We start from the raw sequence: 25,616 nt of genomic DNA, 5'->3' as shown, positions 1-25,616 counted from the left end.
TTATCCAGAAGTATAAGAAAAATACTAAATATATTATAAATTTTACTATATATATATATATATATAAATTGGTAATGGTAGATTTTTAAAATATAATAAATAAATATTTGAATTACTACTCTTTTTTATGATTTATTACACATCAATCGGTGAAAGTTATATAATTAATTTTATAATGTATCCTGCTAGCTAGCATCATTTAAATTTAAAATAAAATGAATAGGTTGAGAATAGAGCTGCAATTTCACATTTTCTCGTGAATATATAAGCCTTACGTAAGGATGAGAAAGAAATTTGACCCATCAAAAAAAAAAAAAAAAAAGAAAGAAATTTGAATAAGAGGAACGACCACGTTTGAAGGAGAATACTGGTTCTCAGGTCAAAATTGAAAATTAACATTATTTTTCAAATAATATAATTAGGAGATATTATTACAAAACTCTATTTTTTATTGGAGTTTAAAAGACTTGATTCACGTGAAAATATATTTGTGCTGTATATAATGTTTGAATTTTTTTTTTTTTTTGACAGAATTAATAAAATTATATTAATATATGAAAAGTACAAAAGGAAGGAACACAAGTGTCAGAGGAGTTTACATCAAACTTAACCTCACCTGCGACTAACTCCGTGGCCCAAGAAAACTCATTACACACTAATACTGATAATGTTTGACTAATATATATATATATATATATATATATATATATTTTTTTTTTAGAAGTGATAGAATTATATTAATATATGAAAAATAGAAAAGGAGACACACAAGTAGGGATGGCAAAATGAACCCGACCCGCGGGTATCCGATCTGACCCGATCCTAATGGGTCGGGTTTTATCCGACCCGTTTAACATTAGGGTCGGGTCCGGGTATTAGGCATACTCGGCCCGAACCCAACCCATATATATAATATTTAAAAAAAAAAAAAAACCCTAAGTATAAATTCTCACTTTTCTCCCAAATCCCTCAGACCCATTCTCTCCCAACTCCCAAGCCGCCTCCCATTCTCTCCCTCACCCTCACTCTCACTTAAGCAAGACCGCCGGTGCCGCTACTTCGCCTCCCATGCTCACATCGTCGGCGCCGCTTCTCACTTCTCCGGCGCCGCTGCTCCTTGCATACCTCGCCTCGCCTCGTCGGCGCCGCTCCGTTCTCCACCTCGCTGGTCTTTCCTCCCTGGCTCCTTCACCTTGCCGCAGCTTGTAGGCGCCGCTGCTCCTCCCTCACCTCGCTAGGCCCTCCTCCACCTCACAAGGCCGCAACTCTCTCATCTCCCTCACCTGCTTTTGTAGTGAAAATCGTTCGTTTTGTTCAAAGAATCAAATTTGTAATTTCCAGTTTTAGTGCTATTTTGGTTGAATAGATTGACTTGTTTGATTTGACTTTGTAGGGTCTTATTGTTCAGACCTATCTTGTTTTTGCTTTTGATGTGGGAAAATATTGTAATGAAAAAGAAAAGGGTTTTCCGATCTGTTGGTTGCTGAAAAAATAATGGGTTTTCTTGAGTGTTCTTTTTCCCCTCCTGTTGTTTGGTTGCCGAGAAAATCAACATTAGGCAAACAGTTTTTTTTTTTTATTGGGCCACAGAATGGGCCCTGAAGTACCACGGCCCAACGAGGCCCGTGGAGCCCGCGGGGCCAGGCGGGGGCGAGTCCGGGCCCCGGAAAGAAAATCCGTTTAGTAAACGGGCCGGGTCCGGGCCGTGGGTATTGACCCGCAGGTTGGGTCCGGATATGGAAAAACCCGGTCCGAATCCGACCCGTTGTCATTCCTACACACAAGTGTCAGAAGAGTTTACATCAAACTTGACCTCACCTCCCAATAACTCCATGGCCCAAGAAAACTCCTTACACACAACAACCATCCCATTAACTTCGTGGCCCAAGAAAACTCCCTACGCACAGCAACCAGAAAAGTACCAATAAAGTGTGTTTTGTTTTGTTTGCTAGCACGTAGAAATCATCGGCTGAGTTTTAGGGACTCGACCTTTAGGTGGACGTCTTTTTTATACTTGAGATGTTAATAATATATAATTTGAAAATAGTATCTACTAATTATATTATTTAAGAAGTAATATTAATTTTCAATTTTAGTCCTTGTTCTCATATGCATTTGTGGCGTCACACTTCTTTCTAGAGCTCCATTAAAATTAAAATGGACTTTTTTCCTACCAACTTCTTATCCTATTTTATTTTTATATTATTATAATGTCATTTGTGAACGAAAATTAATGTTTGATCATTAACAATCTGATCATTTCGGATAATCAAAGCATATCCATGTTCCGATAAGTGTTTCCCAAACAAAAATAAACATTAATGACAATAAAGACATTTTTAGTTTCTATTTGGTAAACAGATTACAAAATAATGTGGCCTGTCAAAAATAAAATACAATTGATTATGATGGAATTAAGTATCTGTTTGGATCCAGCTAAACGTTTCTCCGGCATTTTACACTTCGTGGGACCCACGCTACAGTGCATAAAAATAAACGCGCAACTCTTCCCAGCTGAAACGCAAGATGAAATCAGCTTGAACGCACCGTTTCAATGAAAGCTGGGTGTGTGCATGTACTATTCTTCGTGTTCTTCATCGATCAAACCCAGAACATGACTATTCATGTTCTTGAAACCCAGCAAACCCATCAACCAACAAGTGATCAAAACAGTAAAACCAAAACCATATAAATCAAACCCATGTGAAAAAAAAAAAAATCAAACCCAACAACCGATCAAACGATCAAACCTAACAAACGCAACCGATCAAACGGATCTACCCAGCAAACAAAACCGATCAAACCCAGCAAACCCACCACTAATCAACCCATCCACCACCACCGAGTTTCAATCAACCCATCAAACCCCTCGCCAATCAACCCATCCACCACCACCGAGTTCCCAAATCAAGAAACTAAAACATTAGTTCTTCATAAGACCAAACTCCATGAGAGAAAAAGAGAGGAAGCTCCACCTCGTGCATATCGAAGAGAGAGAGAGATCAATGTCTACTGGGAAAGGAGTAAAAAAAAAAAAAATGTTACTGGGAAAGGAGTGAAATAAAAAAATTTTAAAAAAAAAAAAAAAAACGCGCTACAGTAGTTTCAACCCAAAAACGCGTTAAATAGTTTTCACTTATTTGCTACAGTGTTTTTAGTTTTTAGTTTTCAATTTCAGCAAAATAAGTTCTATCTAAACAGATCTTAAGTGTGGGTTTGGATACACTTCTGCGTCCACATTTACATTTTACTCTTTTTTTTTTTTTTTTTTGCACGTGTTTCAGGATCTTCATGTACTGTTACGATTACTGTTCATGAACAATAGCCGCAACTTTTGACTATTCTCCCGTGAACAATGTACCCATTGTTCACGAGACTCACAAATCTCACTTTTCAACAACTTTTTCATTAAAAATGGGTTTCACGGTACTATTCACACATTTAAAAATTATTTTGCTACAGTGTTTTCAGTTTTCAATTTCAGCAAAATAAGTTCTATCCAAACGGACCTTAACTCTTCGCAGTTATAATTAATCCTTAAACTCAATGTCATTAGAAATAAAATAACCATTTCTATTATTTTGTAGTTTATGATCTTTACTACCATGTCAACATCACTCTTAGTGTGCGTTTGGGTAGAAAATATTTCTACCCACGTCTGCGTTTCCAGCGTTTTACTTTTTTTTTTTTTTTTTGACACGCGTTTCAGGAGACAAATTTCACTGTTATGGCTATTGTTCAGAAACAATAGCCGTAATATTTAATTCTTCATCCACTTTTCAGCACATTAGTAGGTCTCGTGCACTGTTTACAGGATATACAAACCTCACTTTTCAGTAACTTTTTCATTAAAAATGAATTTTAAGGTACTATTCACACATTTAAAAATTATTTTACTACAATATTTTTAGTTTCAGTTTTCAACTATATCCAAACGGACCCTTACTCTCATAATTGGCGCTAGTGACTAGTTCGAATCTTTGGAGGCAAATTAACATCACCACCAAAAAAAAAAAAAAAATAGGGGTCCGATTAATGTGTCACATTTATTTTTAGAAATATTTTCTTGAAAATTAAAAAAACTGTCAATACTTTTTAAATCTTCGATAAAAATTTTTTTTAAATGAAAATTATTATGTGTCTTTAAGGTACATAATAGCAAAATTCAATAGAAAATATATGATTCTGGAATCTCGAGGTGGAAAAGGTCTTTTTGTTTTTTTTCTTTTTTGAGAAACAAGCCTTAGATAATGGTTCTATATGTAGCCAGAGACGTCAGATAGTGGTTCAATGACAGGTGGAAAAGGTCCTTGGCTACGACATTACTTTATTAAAAGCTAAATGCTCGCATGATTTCAAACCAGACGACCCAATTAGTCCCTATTTTCTTCTCTTTAACAAGATGGCAATGGTAGAAGAGAAAGGCCCTGCAGATGAAAGAGAGGATTGCACACAAGATGGGACTGTAGATCTCAAGGGTAGACCTGTTTTAAGATCAAAGACTGGGAGATGGAAAGCTTGTTATTTCATTGTAGGTAATGTATATAGCCTTTTTTTTTTTTTTTTACTTATTTGTACCTTTTATCCTTCCATTAAGAGACAAATTCAGCTAGGCCAAACTTCAAAAGTTGCTGAATAAAGATTTAACTCTTTCTTATTTAAGATACCTAGCTAGCCATAGCCAATAAACTAAGAAACAGGCTTACATAGTCACATATTTTCAAAGAGAAACTATAACTCATATATAGATCGTAAACAAACACAACTGTTTGCATTTGAAGTCTATTTCTATTAATATTTCTCATTCACCTAGAATAACATATCTTTCAAAAATTTCCTAGGATGCTTCACAATTTCACTATTTTAATTTTTTTTTTTTTGTATATGTTTTTTTTTTATAGGGTATGAAGTGTTTGAGAGGATGGCATATTATGGGATTGCATCAATCTAGTGATATATCTAACAGATAAGCTCCATGATGAAGGCACTGTAAACTCTGCAAACAATGTGACCAACTGGGTTGGTACTGTATGGTTGACACCCATTTTAGGTGCCTACATTGCAGATACTTATCTCGGCCGATATTGGACTTTTGTCATTGCATCAGGAATTTATCTCTTGGTAAAATCTCGAATCCCAAGTTATTAATATATTTCTTTTCTTTTTTTTTTTAAATTTTGTTAAATAATTAAAGAGAGAAGGAAATAAAATAGGTGAAATTGATCATTTAAAAGACTCAATGTTAACATTTATTGCATGCATGATGCACCGTGCACAATCGAACACGTATGTGATTATTGTTCAAAGAAATAAGAACCTCATGCAAGATGTAATAGTTTCTGATGGTGGGGAATCACTGTCTTATTAGAATCCAACATGGTTTTTAATGTGATTAGCACATATTTTTTAGATGAAGGCAAACTTTGGCCTTCACTGGGGCCTCAAGTATAATACCTGTGACTGTACGGAGTGTTGCATCATTATTAACTTATATATCCTAAAACCTTAAACCATCAGGTTTTGGGACTGATTTTCAAGTCCACACTTTTATGCTTAGGTTTTTTACATGTAAATATGTCAATCCTGCACTCCAATAATCTATACAAACACAATCAAACAACCCCCGCCACCACCCCCCCCCCCCCCCCAAAAAAAAAAAAATCCTCCCAAAACAAAGATCAGCTCAATACAATTTAAAGATTAAGTGACAATTTTAAAATTTTTACTAATATGACTTACTCTTTTTTGATTGATATAACTAATTCACTTAATGATAATTGGGATGGATTTATATTAATTCATAGGCCTTCTTATAAATGGAGGGAAAAATAAGTACAGTTCATACATGTTTTTCTAAATTTTTTATTTTTATTTTTTAAAGTCACTTATTTCCCCCATATTTGAGAGCCTTTCTCCATAGGTCCCTGGATTATGGCCCCCAAAAGAAATAAATAACAAGTAGCCGAAACAAAATATGGCGCCAAAAGAATATATTGAGCGAAAATTCTTGTTTGATGTCAATTTGTTGAGTTATATTTTTAAATAAGCTCCATTAATTTTTTTTTTTTTTTAAATCAAATGGTAATACTATTAGACTACAAAATTATGTAGAGTCCTCTCAATCCTAAACTCTCTCCCTTTAATAAAGTAGGACCTAGTTAAGAAAAAGCTACACAAAACTATTACTTTGATTATTTATTTAATAAGATCTACCCCCATCTCCTTCTATTCTATTGTGTTTCATAAGTTTGTAATAAATAATAGTATTGATTTAAACCCCAAATTTTATGGCTTATTCAATTTTAAGCTAAGTATGGAAATTAAGCCCAATTGTTAATATACTTGACCAATAATTGACATAAGTAAAAATAGATAAACACAATAGCAATCCCAATTACAAAAGAAATCAAGCACTCACAACAACAATGAAGTGCTTACAAAGAGAAAAACCCAAGAATCAGATGAAAAAAAAAAAAAAAAAAAAAAAAAACTCTCTAGGGTCTCTAGCACCAAACGATCCACAAATCAAGAATAGTTGCAATACATATCTCTAGCACCAAACGATCCACAAAACCCTTCAAGTTAAGTAATGATTATGTACTTAAGCTTCTAGCCATGGTTTTAAAAACCGAACCGGACATAGAACCGTTTTTTTTTAAATTTCCGGTTCAACCCCGGTTTTTGACCGGTTTTTGGCCGGTTTTCCGGTTGTTGACCGGTTATTGACCGGTTTTGAGGTATTTAACCGGACCGGATTGACTCCCGGTTCCCGGTTGAACCGGTCGGACCGGCCGGTCCGGTCCGGTTTTTAAAACAGTGCTTCTAGCTCTTGCTAGCAACCGATTCTTCGAATCATTTCTTCTTGATAATCTCTTTATCCGCAATTGAGCCTCCAAGTGCAATGACCAAGTCTCCTTGGTGATTTTGGGATTGCTCTAATGGTACCTCAAGACCAATCAGCACCAAGAACTTTGAAGGTTGCTTTGTGTGTGATGGTTTTGATCTTCTTTCATGAAATTGGTTAAATGGAGAGGGAGAAGATAGAGATGTGGAATGGGTTTTAGGACTTTCTCTAACTCTTTAATATGGAAATATTGGGTCTTAAAAATTCATGGAAAATGGGGCTTATAAAGATAGGTTGAGGGCTCATTTTGTAGTGAGGGTCATAACTAAATTCTCTCAAAGTTATGGAATTTAAACTTAAGTGAAATGTCCTAAAAGTGAGAGGCGAAATTGTTGCCTCAACTGTTTTTCAAAAAGTGAATTCGCTAGACCCTCCAAGCTCATTCATGCAAAGTGTCACCTCTTCAACCTATTACAAATTTAAATCCACAACAATACATTAATTGCATTGTAAAATTAAATTTCAAAATTACACCCAAACTTATCATATAATTTGCCAACAACCTAAAGATCCTAACAATTAAAAGTATACAGGCATTTTATGATAGTTTCATCAATACATTAGTTTAATTTATTCAAAGTGAATAAAAGAATTCTTTACCTATGTTCACTCATGGTAACAAAGTATTACGTTAACTGTTGTACACAGGGAATGTGCCTCTTAACCCTAACAGTCTCATTGCCAACCTTAAAACCACCATCTTGTGGTCATGAGGTCAAAGCAGTGGACTGCAACAAACCAGCCTCATCTTTGCATGTGAGTATATTTTATTTTGCCTTATACATAATTTGCTATTGGGAATGGTGGAACCAAGCCCAACATTTCAACCATGGGGGCAGACCAATTTGATGACTTTGAGCCCAAGGAAAGGTTCCACAAGCTCTCCTTCTTTAATTGGTGGGTGTTTAGCATTTTCTTCGGCACCCTCTTCTCTAACACTTTCTTGATCTATATACAAGCAAACCCTCCAGCATACCTAAATAGGTATTAATTCTTCAATTTTATTAACACTGCCAAACCTACAAAGTACTAAAAGATCATTTTAGCATACCTCCACCATCTTATAAACTGTAAATCCTTGGCATAAATTTGAGGACAATGATGCAAAAGTTTGACCAAGACTTGGAAAAATGTTGTTTTGTGTTGGAAATATTTTCTGATAACGCACATACTATTTGTACATATTATAATATGATATGGAAAATCAAAATTCTGTTCCCAGAATTTGATCAACCAAAGAACTCCCCTACTAAATTTTTTGTTTTTACAAAAAATCATACAAAGAGAACTAAAATACTTGCATTATTTGACCCTTTTGGTTCCCCATCTCATCCCCCACCTTGCTCAAAATTGCCTGCAGATTCCTTGACAAAGCAGCGGTAAAGACCAGGGCAGACTCACCATGGATGTTATGTCCAGTGACCCAAGTAGAAGAAACCAAGCAAATGATGAAAATGCTTCCAATTTTGATTGCAACAATCATACCAAGCGTCATAGTAGCTCAATCAAATACACTTTTTATCAAACAATGCACCACCCTAAATAGGAGCATGGGTCCTCATTTTGAAATCCCTCCAGCATGTCTCCAAGCATTTGTGACCATCTTCATGCTGATAAGCCTTGTAATCTATGACCGCCTCTTCGTTCCAACAGTTCGGCGCTACACAAAGAACCCCAGAGGGATTTCATTACTACAAAGACTAGGAATTGGCCTTACGTTGCATGTTATTATCATGGTCACAGCTTGCCTTGCTGAAAGAAAGAGACTCAAGGTTGCAAGAGAAAACCAAATATTTGGCAAAAGTGATACAGTTCCTCTTACTATTTTCATTTTCCTCCCTCAATTTGGATTGGTGGGCATCGCTGATGCCTTTGTGGAAGTTGCAAAGCTAGAGTTGTTCTATGACCAGGCTCCAGAAAGCATGAAAAGCCTGGGGACCTCATAGTTCACTAGTACCTGGGGAATCGGTCAATTTCTCAGTAGTTTTCTTTTAAAAACAGTGGCTGATATGACCAAGAGGCATGGCCACAAGGGTTGGATTTTGGATAATCTAAATGCATCTCATTTAGATTACTATTATGCTTTCTTGGCGATCCTCAACGTTCTCAATTTCTTCTTCTTTCTGCTTATAGCAAAGCACTTTGTTTACAATGTTGACGTGACGAAATCCAAGAGGGGCATAGCCATGGAAACTTCAAGCAAAGCATCATCTCAAGATAATGAAGTCTTGAAGACGGGACTAAGCTTATAAAAAGTTATGTATATTGCATGTTTATCATAATCAAATACGATTATTGTAAGCGTACCTCAGAAATTTTCAATTTCCATCCTAATGACTCAAAAAACTCAAGTATAAAAGAAATTTTATCCAATCTTAGAAGACTCATTCCAATGAATTTCACAAGCATCTTTTACAATTTTAAGGAGTGGCATTGACATGGTTGTATTTTCCCACTGAGGGGAAATTTAATTACTACGGCCAAAGTAAGAAGACTGTCGAGGGTTTTTTTTACATTTCTTGTACCTTAGACACGCATCTTGATGTTATTAGACAACGCTTAGTTTAGGCTTTTTCTAAGAAGGAAGTTGGGCCTAACGCTCCGCAGAATGGGCTCGAAAGTATCATTCTACCACTGCCAGTTTATGTGCAAACGTTGAGTCCAAAGTCCAAGGGAAGAAGCTACAAAGTGGGTTTATCCTCTATTTCTGCTGCAAAAGGAACTTTCCTCTAGTTTCTGCCACAGGACTGACTTTTCTACTGTGTAGTAAAACTTTCTGCTGTGTAGTAAAACCTTCTGTTGTACAGTAAAACTTTCTGCTCTGCAGTAAGGATTCGTTTGGTTAGAAGGATGGAAAAGTGAGAGGATAGAAAATAGATGGAGAATGGAAAAGTGTTTAATTTTCCTCATCTGTGTTTGGTTGAGAGGGTGAAAAAGTAAAGAGATGGAAAATTTTTTGGTTTGGTTGAAAATAAGATTTGTATAAATTTACCATCATGTCCCGCTTAAATAAAACAAAAAATAATACATTATACTTTTTAAAAAAATTGTATATAAATGAAAAGGGACATTTCAAAAAGTAGCACAAGAAATCATTCAAAAGTGTTTTCTCAAAAAATAATAAAATTTTAAATTTTAAAAAAATTAAAAAATAAAAAAGGAAAAGAAGAAGAACCCACACATCCCGACAAAACCAAAGAAAAAAAAAAACAAAAACAAAAACAAAGCATTACCAGAGAAAGGAAAAGTCAAAAAAAAAAAAGCTAGAAACATTAAAAGAGATGGGGGCAATTTTGTCCAAATATTTTTCCCACTTTTCACTCCAATTTTCTCTCAAATTTGGAGAGATTGTATTTTGAAGGGGAAGGAGAGAACTTGTGGTCCCCACCACTTTTCTCTCCCCCTCCCCCTCTCAACCAAACACCCTTCCCTCTCATTCTCTCCTATTTTCCACCATTTGTTTTCTATCCTCCCTAAAATCCACCCAACCAAACATACCCTAAAGTTTTCTACTATGCAGTAAAGCTTTTTGCATTTTTCTGCAACGTGAATAACCACTCTTCATTTCTTACTGCAGAAATACTTTTCTACTTCCTGCACATAAACAAATCTAAAACCCAAAGAAAACACCCATCAAGTAAATGTTAGTTTACATGAGTTAGCATATTCTCAAATATATACATACATATATTCATAAATACACTTATATATATTCACATATACATATATAAAATATATTTTTGCAGAACATGAGAAACAATGTGTATGTATATATACTTATGGCAGGATAATGATTAATTTGTGTCAAAAGTAAAACACGTAATAACAAAGGAATAAGAAAGTTTCAGCAGAAAAGGTTTAGCTAGTATAATAGCTAACAAGGTAAATATAATAAAATGGTGCTACAGCAAAATAACTAGTACAACAAATAAAGATACCACAGCAGGAAAACTGATGTAGAAAATGTGATAAAAACATGCTACAGCAGAATGACTAAATATAACAGATATAAATTCTAACAAATGAAATAAAATATTTTTGCAATCGAAATCAAGTATTGAAACTTCCCATAGAATAAATAAACCAAGAAGGAACCCAAACCCCAACTTGAACAACCTTGTCATAAGCTTTTACCATTAAAGTTGTGCATTTTGAAGAATAGGCCTAAATGGCTATTAGCTACTACTTTTGGAGGACTTCAAAGAGTGGATTTGCTAAGAGGGAGGGAAAAGATGGTCTATTGATGCATGCCCCTATTTCTGCTGTTTTTTCTCTCTCTTTTTTACCACTTTATTTCTTTCTCTTCGTTCTCTTACCCTTATTTTCTTACTACTCTCTTACCATAGGTTGTTCCCCCTTTGGTCTTTTCTTTTCTTGAGTCCCTCTCTCTAAGTGACTCTCTCCTTCTAAGTGCCTCCCTCAGGTGCTTCCTCCCTTAGATGCTTCTTCCTTTTATAGCAAGCCAATTCAATGGGATTTCTCCATTTTACCCTTAGTGCTTCACCAACTATTTTTGGCTTGTTGTGGGCATTCCTTCAATACTGCCTACCAACCTATTGGTTGTCCGGCCACTATCTCTACTCAAAATACATTTGCTGCACTACTACTCATTTCATGACAAAATTCCTTTTTGTTTGTCCTTGCTGTATACCTCTACCTTTTGGTTCAAATGGATAAAGATTAGGCTACCTCACTACCTAACTCTAAGGCATGCGTCAAATGGTCCCAACCATCTATTACTTCTTTTGGGTAAGATACCATCCCAATAAGATATATTCCCAAAAGAAGTCACGGTTGGAAACCAAATATAGACCCCCTTTTCCCCCTACCACCAAACCACACCCTTTGAATCCCCTTGACCATGGACTCACCTCCCTTGTATTGCCTGGATACAGGTTAGTGGTGCTCCGGCCCTTGTCTACTTGCTCCACTATCTTCTGTTTTTGTCTTCTTTCATTCCCACGCCGTTTCTGCTATAGTAGATTAGTTTTGTTTTGTTCTGCTGCATGTCTCTGTCTTATTTCTTCATACGTTTCCTGCTGTGTTTGTCATTTCCTTTAATTTGGCTTTTCTTTCCTTTGCGCATTTCTTGCTACTAACACTTTCTGCTATTCCTTGTTTCTTTTTATCGTGCTTTTTCATACTAGTTTTCACATCAATTCTTTTGTACAAAAGGATTTGGGTCTTTGTAGACCAAATAATGTTGTCTTTATCTGCTAAAATCATTCTACCAGAGAACTATATTCTGCAGCAAAGCTGTATTCTCTGAAAGATTGCTTTCCCTTACATTTTTTTCTTTGGACCTCTCTTGCTCTTTGGTCTTCTTTGTAGGCCTTTAGGCCTAACTTTTTATTGGGCTTTACTCTGTATGAGCTTTTGGGTACAAATCAAAAAATGGGCTACAACAAAGACCCAAAGAAAATAGGGTGCTGTTTTGTTTTCAAATTTTTTTTGAAGGCCCGTTGGATGTCTTTGCAATTCGGTGGTCCTTTTCTGTTTTCCTTTTGATATGAAGTCTCTATAGATTGAAAGATTCAAAAGCCTGTGACGAATATAAACAAATTAAAAACAGGCGCATTTTATGGATCAATAACTCTAGAATAACGGTAATTTTCACAAAATATTTCACATCTACTGAGATTATAAGTAGACAACAAAGTAACGTTAGTGGTGAACCCCAAAAAAAACCCATAATCACACAAACGGTGTGCTTTAAATAAGAATGATAAACAGATTATAATCCTTAACTTATATGATAAACAAAATATGAGTGACAAAATGCTTTTTATCAGCTAACAAAAAGTTGCACATAGAGCCTGCAATTGTTCCCAAAATAAAATAAAGCTCTATCTAATTTTTAACTTAATTATATGCACGATAGCTTTGAGCAAGAATGGTAAGCAGGTAATAATCCTGTACTGATAAGACAACAAAATAGTTGATGACAAATGCTGTCAGCTGAAAAGAGGCTGCAACTCGCATGCAGCAATTGATTCCAAAAGCCATGTGTGACCAATGACTTGGGATCCAATATTGGCAGCTACATCCTGTGCCTCAGTTAATCTTTTCCAAAGAATATCAACTTCTTCTCCTACCTTGGATCCTTGTGGGGGATCAAGGTTGTAAACAACTAGTATCTTTGCCTGGCCATCACAGCTTTGTGGAACCAATTCTTCTTTACTTTTCAAAACAGTACCTCCTGCTGTCATAACCAAATCACAGAGGTCTTCCTCGTATTCAGGCACAAAGCCACCAGTGAAATAGAACTTCAACCCATTAAAGAGCTTTGGCGCCTAGAAAAGGATTAAGAAAATCAATTATCTAAACAAGATAGGAAACACAAATATCATGAGACGAAACAAATAAGAAAAGTATGCTAACAGAGAAAAATGTAGTACAATTCTTTTTCATGTCAAATGACAAATAGTAGGTCAAACAGCATGCATAGTTCTCCAATTTTTTCCATCCCAGCCAAAAGAAGGTTTTGATCCCAAATTTGATGACACCAAGATAATTTAACAGCTAGATATGGCTTCTTTTTTTTGCCTTCTGCCAAATTCAACATTACAATGCAAATTGGCATCACAAAACCACATGATTCAAAATAAGATAGGCGTCCTACTTTAAGTGAATTATTATGAGAGAATGATTGGTAAACTAGTCCAGATATTCCATTTGCAAGACATGCCCACTAAAACAACAGTGCTTGTAAATGTCAGAATATTCATAATCTAGATACTCCCATCAGTCATATTGCACGCAAGTATTCAAGACAGATTTAGCCTTACATTGTTTAAAGCCAAAAGCCTGCCAGTTTTGGGGCCATCACAACAACCATGGTTGTCAAGACCAACTTCATAAGGTTCTTCATTCACAGGATGCATGGCTTCCATGCATGCTTTTATCCCTGCAAAGCCAGGGTTTCAAGTTGCATCAACAACTAATCATTTAAATGAATAATAGCTACATAAAGAAACAAGAAAATGCATGAGATATCAATAATATTTTTTTATGGCAGATTTCCAGTTTATGCATATAATATTACTCCATCTCTCAAGCAAAAGAGAGAGAATAGAAAACATTAAGACTCTCCTCAATGTGATCCACAAGTCTTCCCCCGCCCCAAAAAAAGATAAATAAAAAAATAAAACCATCTCCTTGTCAAAATAAGGAAAAGAAAATAACCTGCTCCTTCAAAGGAGCCAGCACAAATGAAAAATGCAGACAAGAAACTAATTTATTCAGTCTTGAACTCAATAAAGCCAAAGAAGAGCAACACTGATCAACACAATCAATGGCAACCAAATATGTTAAAGCCATAGGTATTAACTTACAGTCAATTTTAAGAATCCATCTCCCATTCAAAATGGCCATTAGAACTTTCAGTGTCCTGGTGCACGCACCCTGTGCATCTGTGGCTGCAATCACATGTGTTACATTCGGTTTCCAGAACTTGGTCACAGTTGCACCACACATGCTCGCAAACTTGACCAGATGAATCTGCATAGGAAAATATATATTAAAAAAAAATTTAAGAAAAAAAAAGGCAAAAGCATATGACTTGATTAATTACAAACAAGATAATTCACCACACATACTTTTATGGATTTCCAACTTTCCAACCACATAGAGGCTAATTGATACTACTTAGTGTGGGACCACGTCAAAATAAACCAAGTTAAGTATATGTTTTGTCAGAAATCTTTGAAGGCAGTTGCTTCAGTGTAACAATTCCAATTTAACATGACAACTCCCAATTCCCCCCCCCCCCCCAAAAAAAAAAAAAGAGAGAGAGACTACTCCCAAGCAATCTTAACCAAACAAAGGAAAGGAAATCATCTAAGAGGATTTTGTGATAATATAAATGCAGTGATTTTCCATCAAAATGCGTTAAGAACAAATTAATCATTTGGTTGCAATGAGATCGTTGCAAACCATGCAAACAAAATCAATAATCTCAAAGATATCAACTCTCAAAGTGTTGATAACATCCCAGAAAAGAAAACTATTTCATTTTCCTCCATGTTATGAGAGTGAATCAAGCAATAAAAAAAAAAAACAAATTCTGTTTGAACTAACCCTCTCTTCTGTGGATAGAGCAGATCCACATAAAACCCATTCTTTAGCTCCATCTGATGGAGCTTCCCAACCGTTGGACTGCTGAGTTGCTCTGCATTTAGAATGGCAGAAAATGGGAGATAAATCATATGTCATACAACCAATAGTACAGTAACTAACATACACGAGATACAAACATAAAAAAATTACCAAACATTATTTATTTATTTATTGGGGTTCTCTGCAGTCATCCTAAACCAAACATTTACCTTAAAACTCTCCCATAATAATGCTGAAAAGTGTCATTTTTTCATTAAACATAACCTATTCCTACCGAATGCCAAAGTGAGAGTTAGTGTGTGTGTTTGTATGTGCGTGTGTAGGATGCAGCAAAAACTAAGAACATTACGGAAAGTTACATTAATGCACACATACTAATTCTAGTTTGAAAGTTGAATTACAGTCAACATAAAGCATCAAAAAGAAAAGTACTTTTGAATCAATAGATAATAAAAAAATTTTCAGAAATAATATTAAAAGAACAAATGATTCAAGATCCACATTTGGCATTTCTAGAGATTTGGAATTTTTAAGTTTTTTGACTTTCCAAGACATTGGACACCATGTTAAAACCTAAATCCCTATTCTTTTTACAAGTAAAAAGATTATGAAAAAAGAACAAGTTCAACAGGTGTAGAATGGATCTTTTCTAATGTACGTATAAACCCCCATTTCCACTTATGAAAATTCACTTTCCACCTCCAAACTTTATTTTTGGCCTTAGCTTATGCTGTAACCATGAAATGAAAAATTCATCTTATTTTTATATGTTTTAAAATGGGGGCAGGGGATTCATATTAAGACTCATCATATTCATGCACTAACACTTGAGAATGAGATGATGCTTTCAACATATTTTCACACTTCATTGAAAAAAGCAATCATTGGAAGAGCTGTGCCAATTTTGCACTAACAGGGGGGGAAAGAAGAAGGAAGCCAATAGAAACTATTTGTTGGTAGGCAGCACTAAAACTAATTCAATTAATCACTAAAGTATCAAAAGAACTAAGAAGTGATGTCCTACTTCTGAATTGGCTCAGGATGATCCTTTAAGACTTGTTTTCCAGACTTGGGCTTCTCATTTGGAAACCTGACAGAAGAATGAGCTGGACAGAGCATGAGAAAGTTTTCCTGTAAGAAATCAAAACCCAACAAGCCAATTAATACTTGATGCTTAACTCACTACATTGAAGCAAAAAGAACACGAAAAGAAACATCCCCAACTATGATACTAAGCATAACGCTTACATTATCCCAACGACAATTTGCTATTTCTGCTGCACAAGGAACATGATAGCTTTTTCGACAGGATTTCATATAGCAACCCAGGGCTGCTCCCTTCTTTCCACACCTGCTGCACTTGAGCTTAGCACCCCTTGCCACTTCTGCCTTCAAATTCTTAACATTTTCATTATCGTCATAATATACTTGAGGTGCCCTGCATTTGGAAATTACATTATATCATCCTCTAATAGCAAAGATAAGAAAAGGAAAGGCTAAAGAGGAATTGGCTACATATGATTGCCAATAAAAAACAAATAAATTAAACAAGACCAAATTTGACCTATTTTGGCAAAAAACAAAAAGGCATATGAGAACCATTTAAGTTATATAACCCTAATATACACAAAAAAAGAAACCAATTTCATATAATTGTTTCCAAAATGTCTTAAGAGATAAACAAGAAAGCTAAATTTCATTAAAATCACTTCAGAAATACTTGAAATGCCAAGATGACATACCAATCAATGCATATTGTGTGAACATGTATGACATTTGAACGGGTTGCCTCATCTCCCACTACCTTTTTCCCATTAGCATAATGCAACATTGGGCCACTAGTCTGGAAGAATTTATCAACAAAGCAAGGGGATTAGCACCAAAAGCATTGTAACTTGCAACATATTGAGACAATCTTTCAAGGATATTCCTTAGCAACAAAAGAAATGGCACACAGAGATATCACTTAAATTGATCTAATCTGGAAAAATCACCTCTGAGACTTTGGAAGACTGGCAAAATGCACAAATGCTTTTATTTGACACAGCCTGCTGCGGAGCAACAGGAGGCACCCTAGACTCAAGCTCCAATTCAGAATTGGGAGCCGCTGAGATTTCAGAATGTGAAACAACTGCAGGAATGAACTCTGATGAGCCATAGTTTAATTTCTTTTGCCTCTTGATGTCCCTCGAATGACCATCTTCAGTTTCATTGCCAGATCGCAATAGCCTCTTCCTATCTTCAGAATTTTTGTTGATGGCTCCCTTGCTCAAAGAATTTTCTGGACTCTGAAAATGCAAAAAGGTAAACATGAGAATTCAAGCAACTCTGATAAAAATAAAATTTAGAAGAATGAAATACATCTATTTGCCACAAGATAGCTGACATTTTAATAACACAAAATATCACTAAAATAGAACAATGTGTTGAGGATAAAACAAAACATCTGAAATAGATCTGCATTTGTCAAAATTGTTTATACTCTCCCTCTAACTAGTGGTGTCTACAATAATTTCCCCATTTCATAATTTCGCCAAGCTTGCAAAACATAAATAGATGGGTCCAGTTATTGTCTATGAAGCTGCCATTGTAGAGATTATGAATAAAACACAAAAAAACAATTGGGGCAAATCAATAAGGAACTGCAAAACATCTAACAATCACTTCAGCTTAATCGCTTACTGAAAAAGAGAAATGTGACAAAGTAGCAATGGTAGTAGCAAACAACAAGAAAATAGAAACAAACTAAAAACCTATGTAACAAAGAAGTTATCAAGTCAACAGCAGTTAATTCCTACATGCTCACTGCCCCGATCACAGCTGTCGTCATCCGAACCCTTGGCATCACTAAACGATAGAGGGCTATCTGGTAGTGACTGTGCCCCCTGATTCATTTCTATTTCCACGACTCTGCACTCTTCGTGGTTCCCAGGTCTCATTGGTAGACTGTCTGATGGTGGATTCATATTCACGGCACCATTAAATTTGTCTCCTTCCCTGCCACCTTTACCAACTACTGGTGAATTGTGGTTCTCAAATTTATCATTCTTGTCAACCCCATCTTCAACAGAACAATTCAAATTCAACGGAACCTGAACTCGCTTATTAGCCGTTAATGAAAAGACAGACTGCCCACTGCTTGATTTAACCCCTTCAACACTCTCCTTACTAAATTTACCAGTATAAAGTGAAGCCTGGCCTTGCTCCAAAACCCTCCCAGAATCTACATGATCAGAATGTAAAACACAATAAGTAGCTTCCAATTTGAAATCTTATAAAGGAAACAAACCCAATTTAAACAACATAAGAGCGTATGTAGCGGCTATACTGTACCAGATGAAACAGGCTGAAAAAGATTGGAACAGTAAGTAGCTTCCAATCCCCTGAAGATTGTAACCAAATTTTCTATGAAAGGTGCAGTCCTTAAATCTGCCAGGCCAGAGTAATTTAGTTAGACAATCAAAAAAGACAGGTCAGGGAAAACAAAAATGTAAAATCAGCATGTCTTTTGCTTGTTCTGATTAAAAATACTTTAAATTTTCCATCTTATTCTTAACAAAAACCCTCAAAGTAAGCTTTAAAAACATGAAAAGCATTGTTCAGCAACAATGTATATTACCCATCAAGAAAACAACATTAAAAAAAAAAAAAAAAAAAACATTCTGAAATTATATTCCTGATGGGTAACATCTAAATAACATTAATATTTACGAAGAATACTAATGAACCCTGCAAAAATACATGTTTGGTGTGTAATTTCAAGGGTAAAATGATTTTATTAGAAAATAATATAATTGGGGCAGAGGGCAAAATTTTTCCTTGAAATTTTCCATCAAAACAAACAAGCCATGCAGTATGATATATCCAAAAGACAAATGGTGCCAAGAAAATTTATTTAAAAAAAGAGTAAAAATCATTGCAACCTATTTAATTTGTAGAAAAATAAAAGGAACCCAGCATTTATTATATATACCTTTGTTGAAATAATGAGCTTTACAGACAGAGCAGTCTGATCCAACCTGTGCTGAAATGGGTATACAGGAACTGCAAAAAAATATATATATATTCAAAAACCCAAACCCAGAATACAAATCAGATCAAGGACAATATGTGAAAAATAAATAAATAAAAAAGTAAAAATATCAAAGATTAGATGAAGAAGAAGAAACTAACTTGCAGAAAATGTGATTGCATGGGAGTAACATTGGTTTGTGAAGCAAGTTTAAGCTGCAACATCATTCAAAACCCATATTAGATTTACCCACAAAAATATTAAATTAGCATTTTCTCAAATCCAAAAGAAAGTAAAAAATAATTGAAGAGAAATATATATAATATAATACCAGAGAGGGCATTTGAGCTCGAGAGCGAGTTTGTGGTAATGGAAAAGCCATGGGTTGATGAGAAGTGTTTTACTACAACTACTACTACTATCACTCTTCATATTCATAGAATCCTCCATTGCATTTACCACTGGAAACAACAGCAACTGCAACTATTGTAGATAATAAAAACAACGAAACCCAAAGCAGAGCAGAGACCAGAGAGTGGTTTTTGTTTGGAAATGTGAGAGAGTGAGAGAGAAAGAGAGAATGGGGCTTTATGTATTTGGCGCATCGGAGTTTGAGATTTTGAGAGAGTGGGAGTACACGTGTACGGGTGGGATTTATTTTATGGGAATTAGCAGGGCGCGCAGATTTGACATTTTATTTGATTTGACTGATTGGGTTTGGGCGGAGGGAGGGGGATTTTTCTGTGTTTTGAAGTACGCGCGCTTTTTCATGTGTTTTTTATTTATTTTTGGGGTTTTTTAATTTTCAGGAAGTCCCGCCGGGCGTGCTTTGTTGTTAATGTTGATTTGTCATTTGACCGGACACATCTTAACTTATGGGCAGAAAATGGTAGAGCTACTATTTTGGTTACAATTTACTCACGTGAAAAATTAGGAGGGTGGAGTAAAGTGATAAGTTCACAAATTTGTTAGAGCGTCCCATCGGCACATTTAAAGCCTTCTAAAATAGGAAAATGTTCAAATTTTATATATTTTGAGTAAAAAAATATTCATATCAATGGGTGTAAAAATATATATATATATATATTTTCATGAGCTACAGTAATTATATATATTTACACGATTACTGTAGCTCGTTTATCCTTAAAATAATAATATTTGTACGATATAAAAATTTCTTTTTCGCTCTTTTTTTTCTCTCTTCTCTTACTAAGCACACCAACGCCTCTCTCAGGTCTCAGCTTCTCTCTCCCTCCTGAGTTCTTCCTCTCATCTTCTTTCTTAGTCTGCTTCTTATTAACTTTTGCTCATTCTTATCACCACGGAAAATAATAATATGATCAGTTTGGGGGTTTTGCAGCCCCGCGAGGAGGGTGGATCAATTGACAAATTCATCTTCTCTATTGACAAACTTTGGGGCTAATTTCTCTAAAAATGTATGGGTTTTTCTCATTGAGATTTTAGGGTTTTTTTGTTTTTTGGTTTCAAGCAAGATTCTTAGGAGTTTCTCTAAACTATTTTTTTTTAGGGTTTCTTGTTTCAAATTTTTTCTGGTTTGGGGTTTCTTTTTAGGGATTCTTCAGAGCACACCCAAAGTTATTTTTGGAATTTATTAGCATTTCAGATTTTGTGTGTATTTATATTTGATTATTTTAGAGTTCAGGTAAGGATTAAATTTTATGTCTTTTGATAGGGATTAGTTTCCCCGTGTGTAGGGAGTGTTTGAAGAATTTGGAGTTTTTTAAACTTGTATTAAATTTCTATTTCTCCCCTATTTTCGGATTGATTGAACAAGGTATATATTTAGTTATAAACTACTTAGTTATATACTTAGTTTTCGGACTGTTTTTCCTATGCTGATTTGGTGGAGTCTCTTATTACTTAGTTATAAACTACTTCAACTTGATGTTAAAGGTTTTACATTGATTTTGGATGTTTCTTTGGGATATACTTGAGAAACATATATTGTTTGTTGGCCATGAAAGAATTGCCTAGTATGTCTCTACTTGTGGAGCAATTTTAATCTAGGACTTATCTTTAATTTTTTATTTTTATTCTAGGACTAATCTTATAGGTTGCAAACAGTATAGCTAACTGCTTGTCTTTCTGTCTCTCTTTTGCAAGCCAAATTTGATAAAATTTTGAGAATAATTTGTGGGAAATCGGTTTAAATTTTGGTTTATTTTTGAATTCTGTTGAATACTTATTATTTCTTAGGTTGAATTCCATGTGGGTTTTATCTTAAAGCTGAAGGATTGTGCTTATAGTTGTCTTATTGGTTTTCTTTTTTGTGTTTTGTTGGTGGGGTTGAAAGTGAGGGTTTTGATTTTTATTTTTATTTTTGTTGCTTTGAGGTTTGATTTTCTTGTGTTTGTACATGAATTGGTCAATGAATTAGCCCATAAGGGTGCTTGGTTGTGATTGTGGAATTAGATTAACTCTATGCAATTAAATGAATTTTAGTTGTTGTATTGTCTGTGAGTTTCCTTGATTCTATGTTAATATAAGTACAAATGCATATGAGTTTTACTTGAGAGTTAAGAGTTCTGTTGATAATGTTAGTGGTTTAGACATGGATGGATCATGTGTCAATAGGGACGGTTGGTGTTTTTTGATCAAATTCTTGTGTTCGTCTTCTTAGTTCGTGAGGTTTCTTTTAGTTTCTGAAGGATGGAGAAGCTCTATTATAGATCTCATATTGTTTACCTTTGTGTTTTCAGCGAGTTATACTCTTAAATCTATGTTAAACAATGCCTTTTATTTTTTGTTTTCAATTTTGTTGCTTATTAGTGCTGCTTCTGAATTATTTTGGTGTTTGTTAGGTGATGGACTCACAAAATCAAAATCCCTTCTTCCTTGACATTTTACAAGACAATGAACAAGGTTTTGAGTCTTTTGACAGCAGTATTTTGATGTTCACTCCGCATTCAGATGTGAATGTCCATCAATCTCCACCCCAAATTGAAATGGGACAATCTATACCCCCATTGCAAAAAAAAATCAACTACTAAGAGAGGTCAATGGGGACTCAACTTCACCGTAGATGAAGACATTAAGCTAGTGTTGATATGGCTCAATGTTAGCTTAGATGTCGTGACATCGACAGACCAAAAACACACAACATTTTGGGAGAGAATTTGGTCCACCTATCACAATGACAAGAAATTTAACCGCACCAAGGATTCTTTAAATAGTCGGTGGTCAACAATTCAAAGGGAGACCAACAAGTTTTGTGGATGCTTGGCCCAAATTGAGAACCGGAATGAAAGTGTTAAAACTGAGCATGACAAATTATTTCAACTCAACATCTAATATGTATTATACATCAAAACACTTTTAGTTTTATGATTCTCATTATTTTCAATTTTTTACTTTTGTAGATTGAAGATGCAAAAGCTATGTATCAAAGTAATTGCAAAAATGCATTTCAATTGGAATATTGTTGGAGAATTTTGAGGAATGAAGTTAAGTGGTTGATTCTAAGAGATAGTTTGAAGGGCTGCAAGACAACCAGCCACACAATCTTGTCATACTTTTACAAGCTCAATAAATCTAAATGAAGATAATGATGAGATGAACTCCGGCAAAACCTTAGAGAGACACATAGGCAAGAAGGGCGAAAAGGAGAAATTAAAGAAAAGAAAGAATTGTGATGATGTGGTCCTAATACTTTCCTCCCAATTGAATGAAATCAAGGAAGAAAAGAGAAGAATGCATGAGGAGAAAAAGGAAAGTATACGCATTGCATTAGAAGAACGAAGAGAGGCAATGCGCATTGCATCCGAAGAATGAAGAGAGTTGATTCGTATCAAGAAAGAGAAGAATGAAGTAGAAAAGAGGAAAATGGAAGATGAACTTATAATGAAAGATACAAGAATCATGGATCCTAAGTAAAAAGAATATATTCGTCTATGTCATTTGGAAATCTTGGAGAAGTTAAAGTCTAAATATCCATCATAATTTAAATATTATTATTGAAAATATCTAATCAAGTAATTTTTTGTGTAGTGCAAAGATATTAGCACATAGTTGACATAGATGATTTGATGTTAGACATCTCTTTTGTAGTATTTACTTATGTAGAAAACATGATTATTCAATCTCTAATCATGTTAGATATATTTTTGTAGTCTTCACTTGTGCAAGGAAACAAATGCAATGTTGTACATTTTGTATTGTGCACAGACAATAGCACTTGATTATTCAATTTAATTTGTGATTTTGTTCTTGTCATTCTGTTTTGGGTGAAGCAATGTCTCTGTTAAAGGTGGTTGTACTTGCTGATTTTATTGGTTGTAAATGCTATTTGAATGTAAATATGCTATTTTATTGGTTGTTGATTTTATTGGTTGTATATGCTATTTTTCTAAACTTTCTCAACAGGTGGCTGTACTTGCATAGTGTTATTTTTCTGCATAATGTTATTTTTCTGCAATTTCTCAACAAGTGGTTGTACTTGCATAGTGTTATTTTTCTGTATTATGTTATTATTCTGCACTTTCTCAACAGGTGGCTGTACTTGCATAATATTATTTTTCTGCATAATTATTTGTTTTTGTAGAAACTGTTTTGTTTTTCTGCAGAAACTGTATTGTTTTTGAATTCTGCAGACGTGATTTTCTGCATAGTTCTACATTATTGTTCTGTTGTTAGCAGGGGGTTAAATACCCCTGTTTGAGATAAAGAAAGAAGAATTATTGTTTTGCATAGTTCTGCATTATTGTTCTGCTGTGTTTTAAATTATTGAATAACTATAAATTATGAATGGACTTTTACCAAATGAATTATTAGGTATAGAATGTCAATGTATGGTAGAAAGGTGTTTGCTTCAGGCTACATATACTGATTTACTAAGCAAATAAGCTTTGTTGAATAGCTGCAGTTGTGTTAGAAATGACCAATGATCAGGATAGTATCTAATGTAAGTTTACAACTAAATTTGAGTTGACAAACTTACCTAAGGGTCTGTCAACTTATATACGGCTTTTTGTTGTCTCAATTTTAAGGATTTTAAAATATAATCCTTAAAAACATTTTGTATTATATTGGCTAAAATAAAGGCTTGGGGGTTAAGTTGTAATTCAAAATCATTTTGTGGGACTCGGTCATTAGCAACTCTAGCCTCAATTTGCAGGAAAGATAGAGACTTCGATTTACTTTCTGTTAAATTACTTTTGAAGTTTGATAGACTGGATTTGGGTTTGGATGATTTGATTAAAGATACATAAAGGGGTGATAGTGATACTTGATGTGTGAAGAAACAAATCATGCAATAGTTATTAATAGAGTGACAATGAAGTTTAATATTAGAATAAAATTTACAATGTCTTTTTTGGAAACTTAGTAATATTAAATTTAGAAAATTTCAAATTCCAACGAAAGTTCACATTAAATAAAAGTAGTAATACTTAGAAATTTAGAATTCCAAATTCCTACGATTGGCCTTGTAGTTGCCATAAATGCTCGACGAGATCTGCTTGAAGTTAAGAATGAATTCCTCTATCTCTAATGGAATTATGATGTTCAATGAACTGCATAAGGTTACAAGTGGGATTATGTGACACCGGTACAGGTCCATTATCATCGATTTAATCATAATCAAAGTCATTTGCTCCAAGGTAAGTATGTCGCTCATCTTCAACTATCATATTATGCAATACTATACATGCCATCATAATGTCCTTAAGCATTTTAAGGTGGAAAAAACGTGTAGGCCCGCGCACAATTACAAATCGCGCTTGAAGTTCTCCAAATGCACGTTCGACATCCTTCCTGGCCACCTCTTGTGCGGAAGCAAAATGTTGTCTTTTACGATCTTATGGTGCTGGAATTGTTTTGACAAATGTTGCCCATGATGGATATATACCACCTGCAAGATAGTACCCCATCGAATAGTCATTACCATTTATCGAGTAACTAACCGAAGGAGCACACCCTTTAGCAAGCTCAGAAAATACAGAAGACTGCTTTAGGACATTGATGTCATTGTGAGACCTTGGTAACCCAAAAAATGCATGCCATATCCAAAGGTCATACGACGCCACGATTTCCAAAATTATCGTTGGATCACAAGTATGACCAATATATTGACCTTTCCACTTACTTGGACAATTCTTCCATTTCCAATGCATGCAGTCGATGCTCCCCAGCATTCCTGGAAATCCACAGTGTTGGCCAACCGCTAACAACCTTGCAATGTCATTGTTGTTTAGTGACCTCAAGTACTCTTCATAAAAGATTGAAACTACTGCTTTAACAAATTTTTTTAAGCTTTTTATTGCAGTGGTTTCTCCAATCCTTATGTATTCATCCATGAAATCGGCCGACACTCCATAAGCAAGCATTCTAATTGCAGCGGTCATCTTTTGAAGGGAAGACAACCCGAGTGTGTTAGCTGCATTTCTTTTTTGAACAAAGTATGGTTCAGTAGCTTCAACTCTTGAATGGATTCGTAGAAAAAGAGAATGACTGATTCGAAACCTCCTTCGAAATACATTAGGAGGATACACTGGTGTTTTAGCAAAATAATCATGGAAAAGCCTGTCATGACCTTGCAAAGGATTACGCCAGATAAACCTGCGA

At 34.9% G+C, this 25,616-nt stretch overlaps 2 protein-coding genes and 1 pseudogene across 2 annotated transcripts; 1 reads left to right on the top strand and 2 right to left on the bottom strand.

The window, feature by feature from the left end:
• Nucleotides 1-4,351: 4,351 nt before the first annotated feature.
• LOC115961009 lies at nt 4,352-9,291 on the top strand (annotated as a pseudogene).
• Nucleotides 9,292-12,630: 3,339 nt separating this feature from the next.
• On the bottom strand, nt 12,631-19,667 carry LOC115962168 (BRCA1-associated RING domain protein 1). Its single transcript, XM_031081054.1, has 13 exons — nt 19,366-19,667; nt 19,196-19,249; nt 18,996-19,066; nt 18,356-18,451; nt 17,821-18,245; nt 17,017-17,310; nt 16,765-16,865; nt 16,271-16,460; nt 16,047-16,153; nt 14,984-15,074; nt 14,239-14,404; nt 13,693-13,811; nt 12,631-13,197 (listed from the first exon to the last, which is right to left on the bottom strand). The coding sequence occupies exons 1-13, from the start codon at nt 19,482-19,484 to the stop codon at nt 12,859-12,861; spliced, it is 2,172 nt and encodes a 723-aa protein (XP_030936914.1). The 5' UTR covers nt 19,485-19,667; the 3' UTR covers nt 12,631-12,858.
• Nucleotides 19,668-24,850: 5,183 nt separating this feature from the next.
• On the bottom strand, nt 24,851-25,396 carry LOC115961744. The gene has a single exon (XM_031080671.1). It carries the CDS (start codon nt 25,394-25,396, stop codon nt 24,851-24,853), a length of 546 nt encoding a protein of 181 aa, XP_030936531.1.
• Nucleotides 25,397-25,616: the final 220 nt, after the last annotated feature.

The sequence above is a fragment of the Quercus lobata genome, chromosome 9 (genome assembly GCF_001633185.2).
Source record: "Quercus lobata isolate SW786 chromosome 9, ValleyOak3.0 Primary Assembly, whole genome shotgun sequence".
NCBI classification, from domain to species: domain Eukaryota; kingdom Viridiplantae; phylum Streptophyta; class Magnoliopsida; order Fagales; family Fagaceae; genus Quercus; species Quercus lobata.
Note: the sequence above shows the minus strand (reverse complement) of the source record. Positions and strands in the feature narration are given on the sequence as shown.

Coding starts and splice junctions, on each gene's coding strand:
- LOC115962168 (XM_031081054.1), bottom strand. CDS start 19,484: ATGGAGGATTCTATGAATATGAAGAGTGATAGTAGTAGTAGTTGTAGT. Junction 18,452..18,995: donor AGCTCATTATTTCAACAAAG/GTATATATAATA, acceptor CTGGCCTGGCAG/ATTTAAGGACTGCACCTTTC. Junction 18,246..18,355: donor TTTTCAGCCTGTTTCATCTG/GTACAGTATAGC, acceptor CTGATCATGTAG/ATTCTGGGAGGGTTTTGGAG.
- LOC115961744 (XM_031080671.1), bottom strand. CDS start 25,396: ATGACCGCTGCAATTAGAATGCTTGCTTATGGAGTGTCGGCCGATTTC.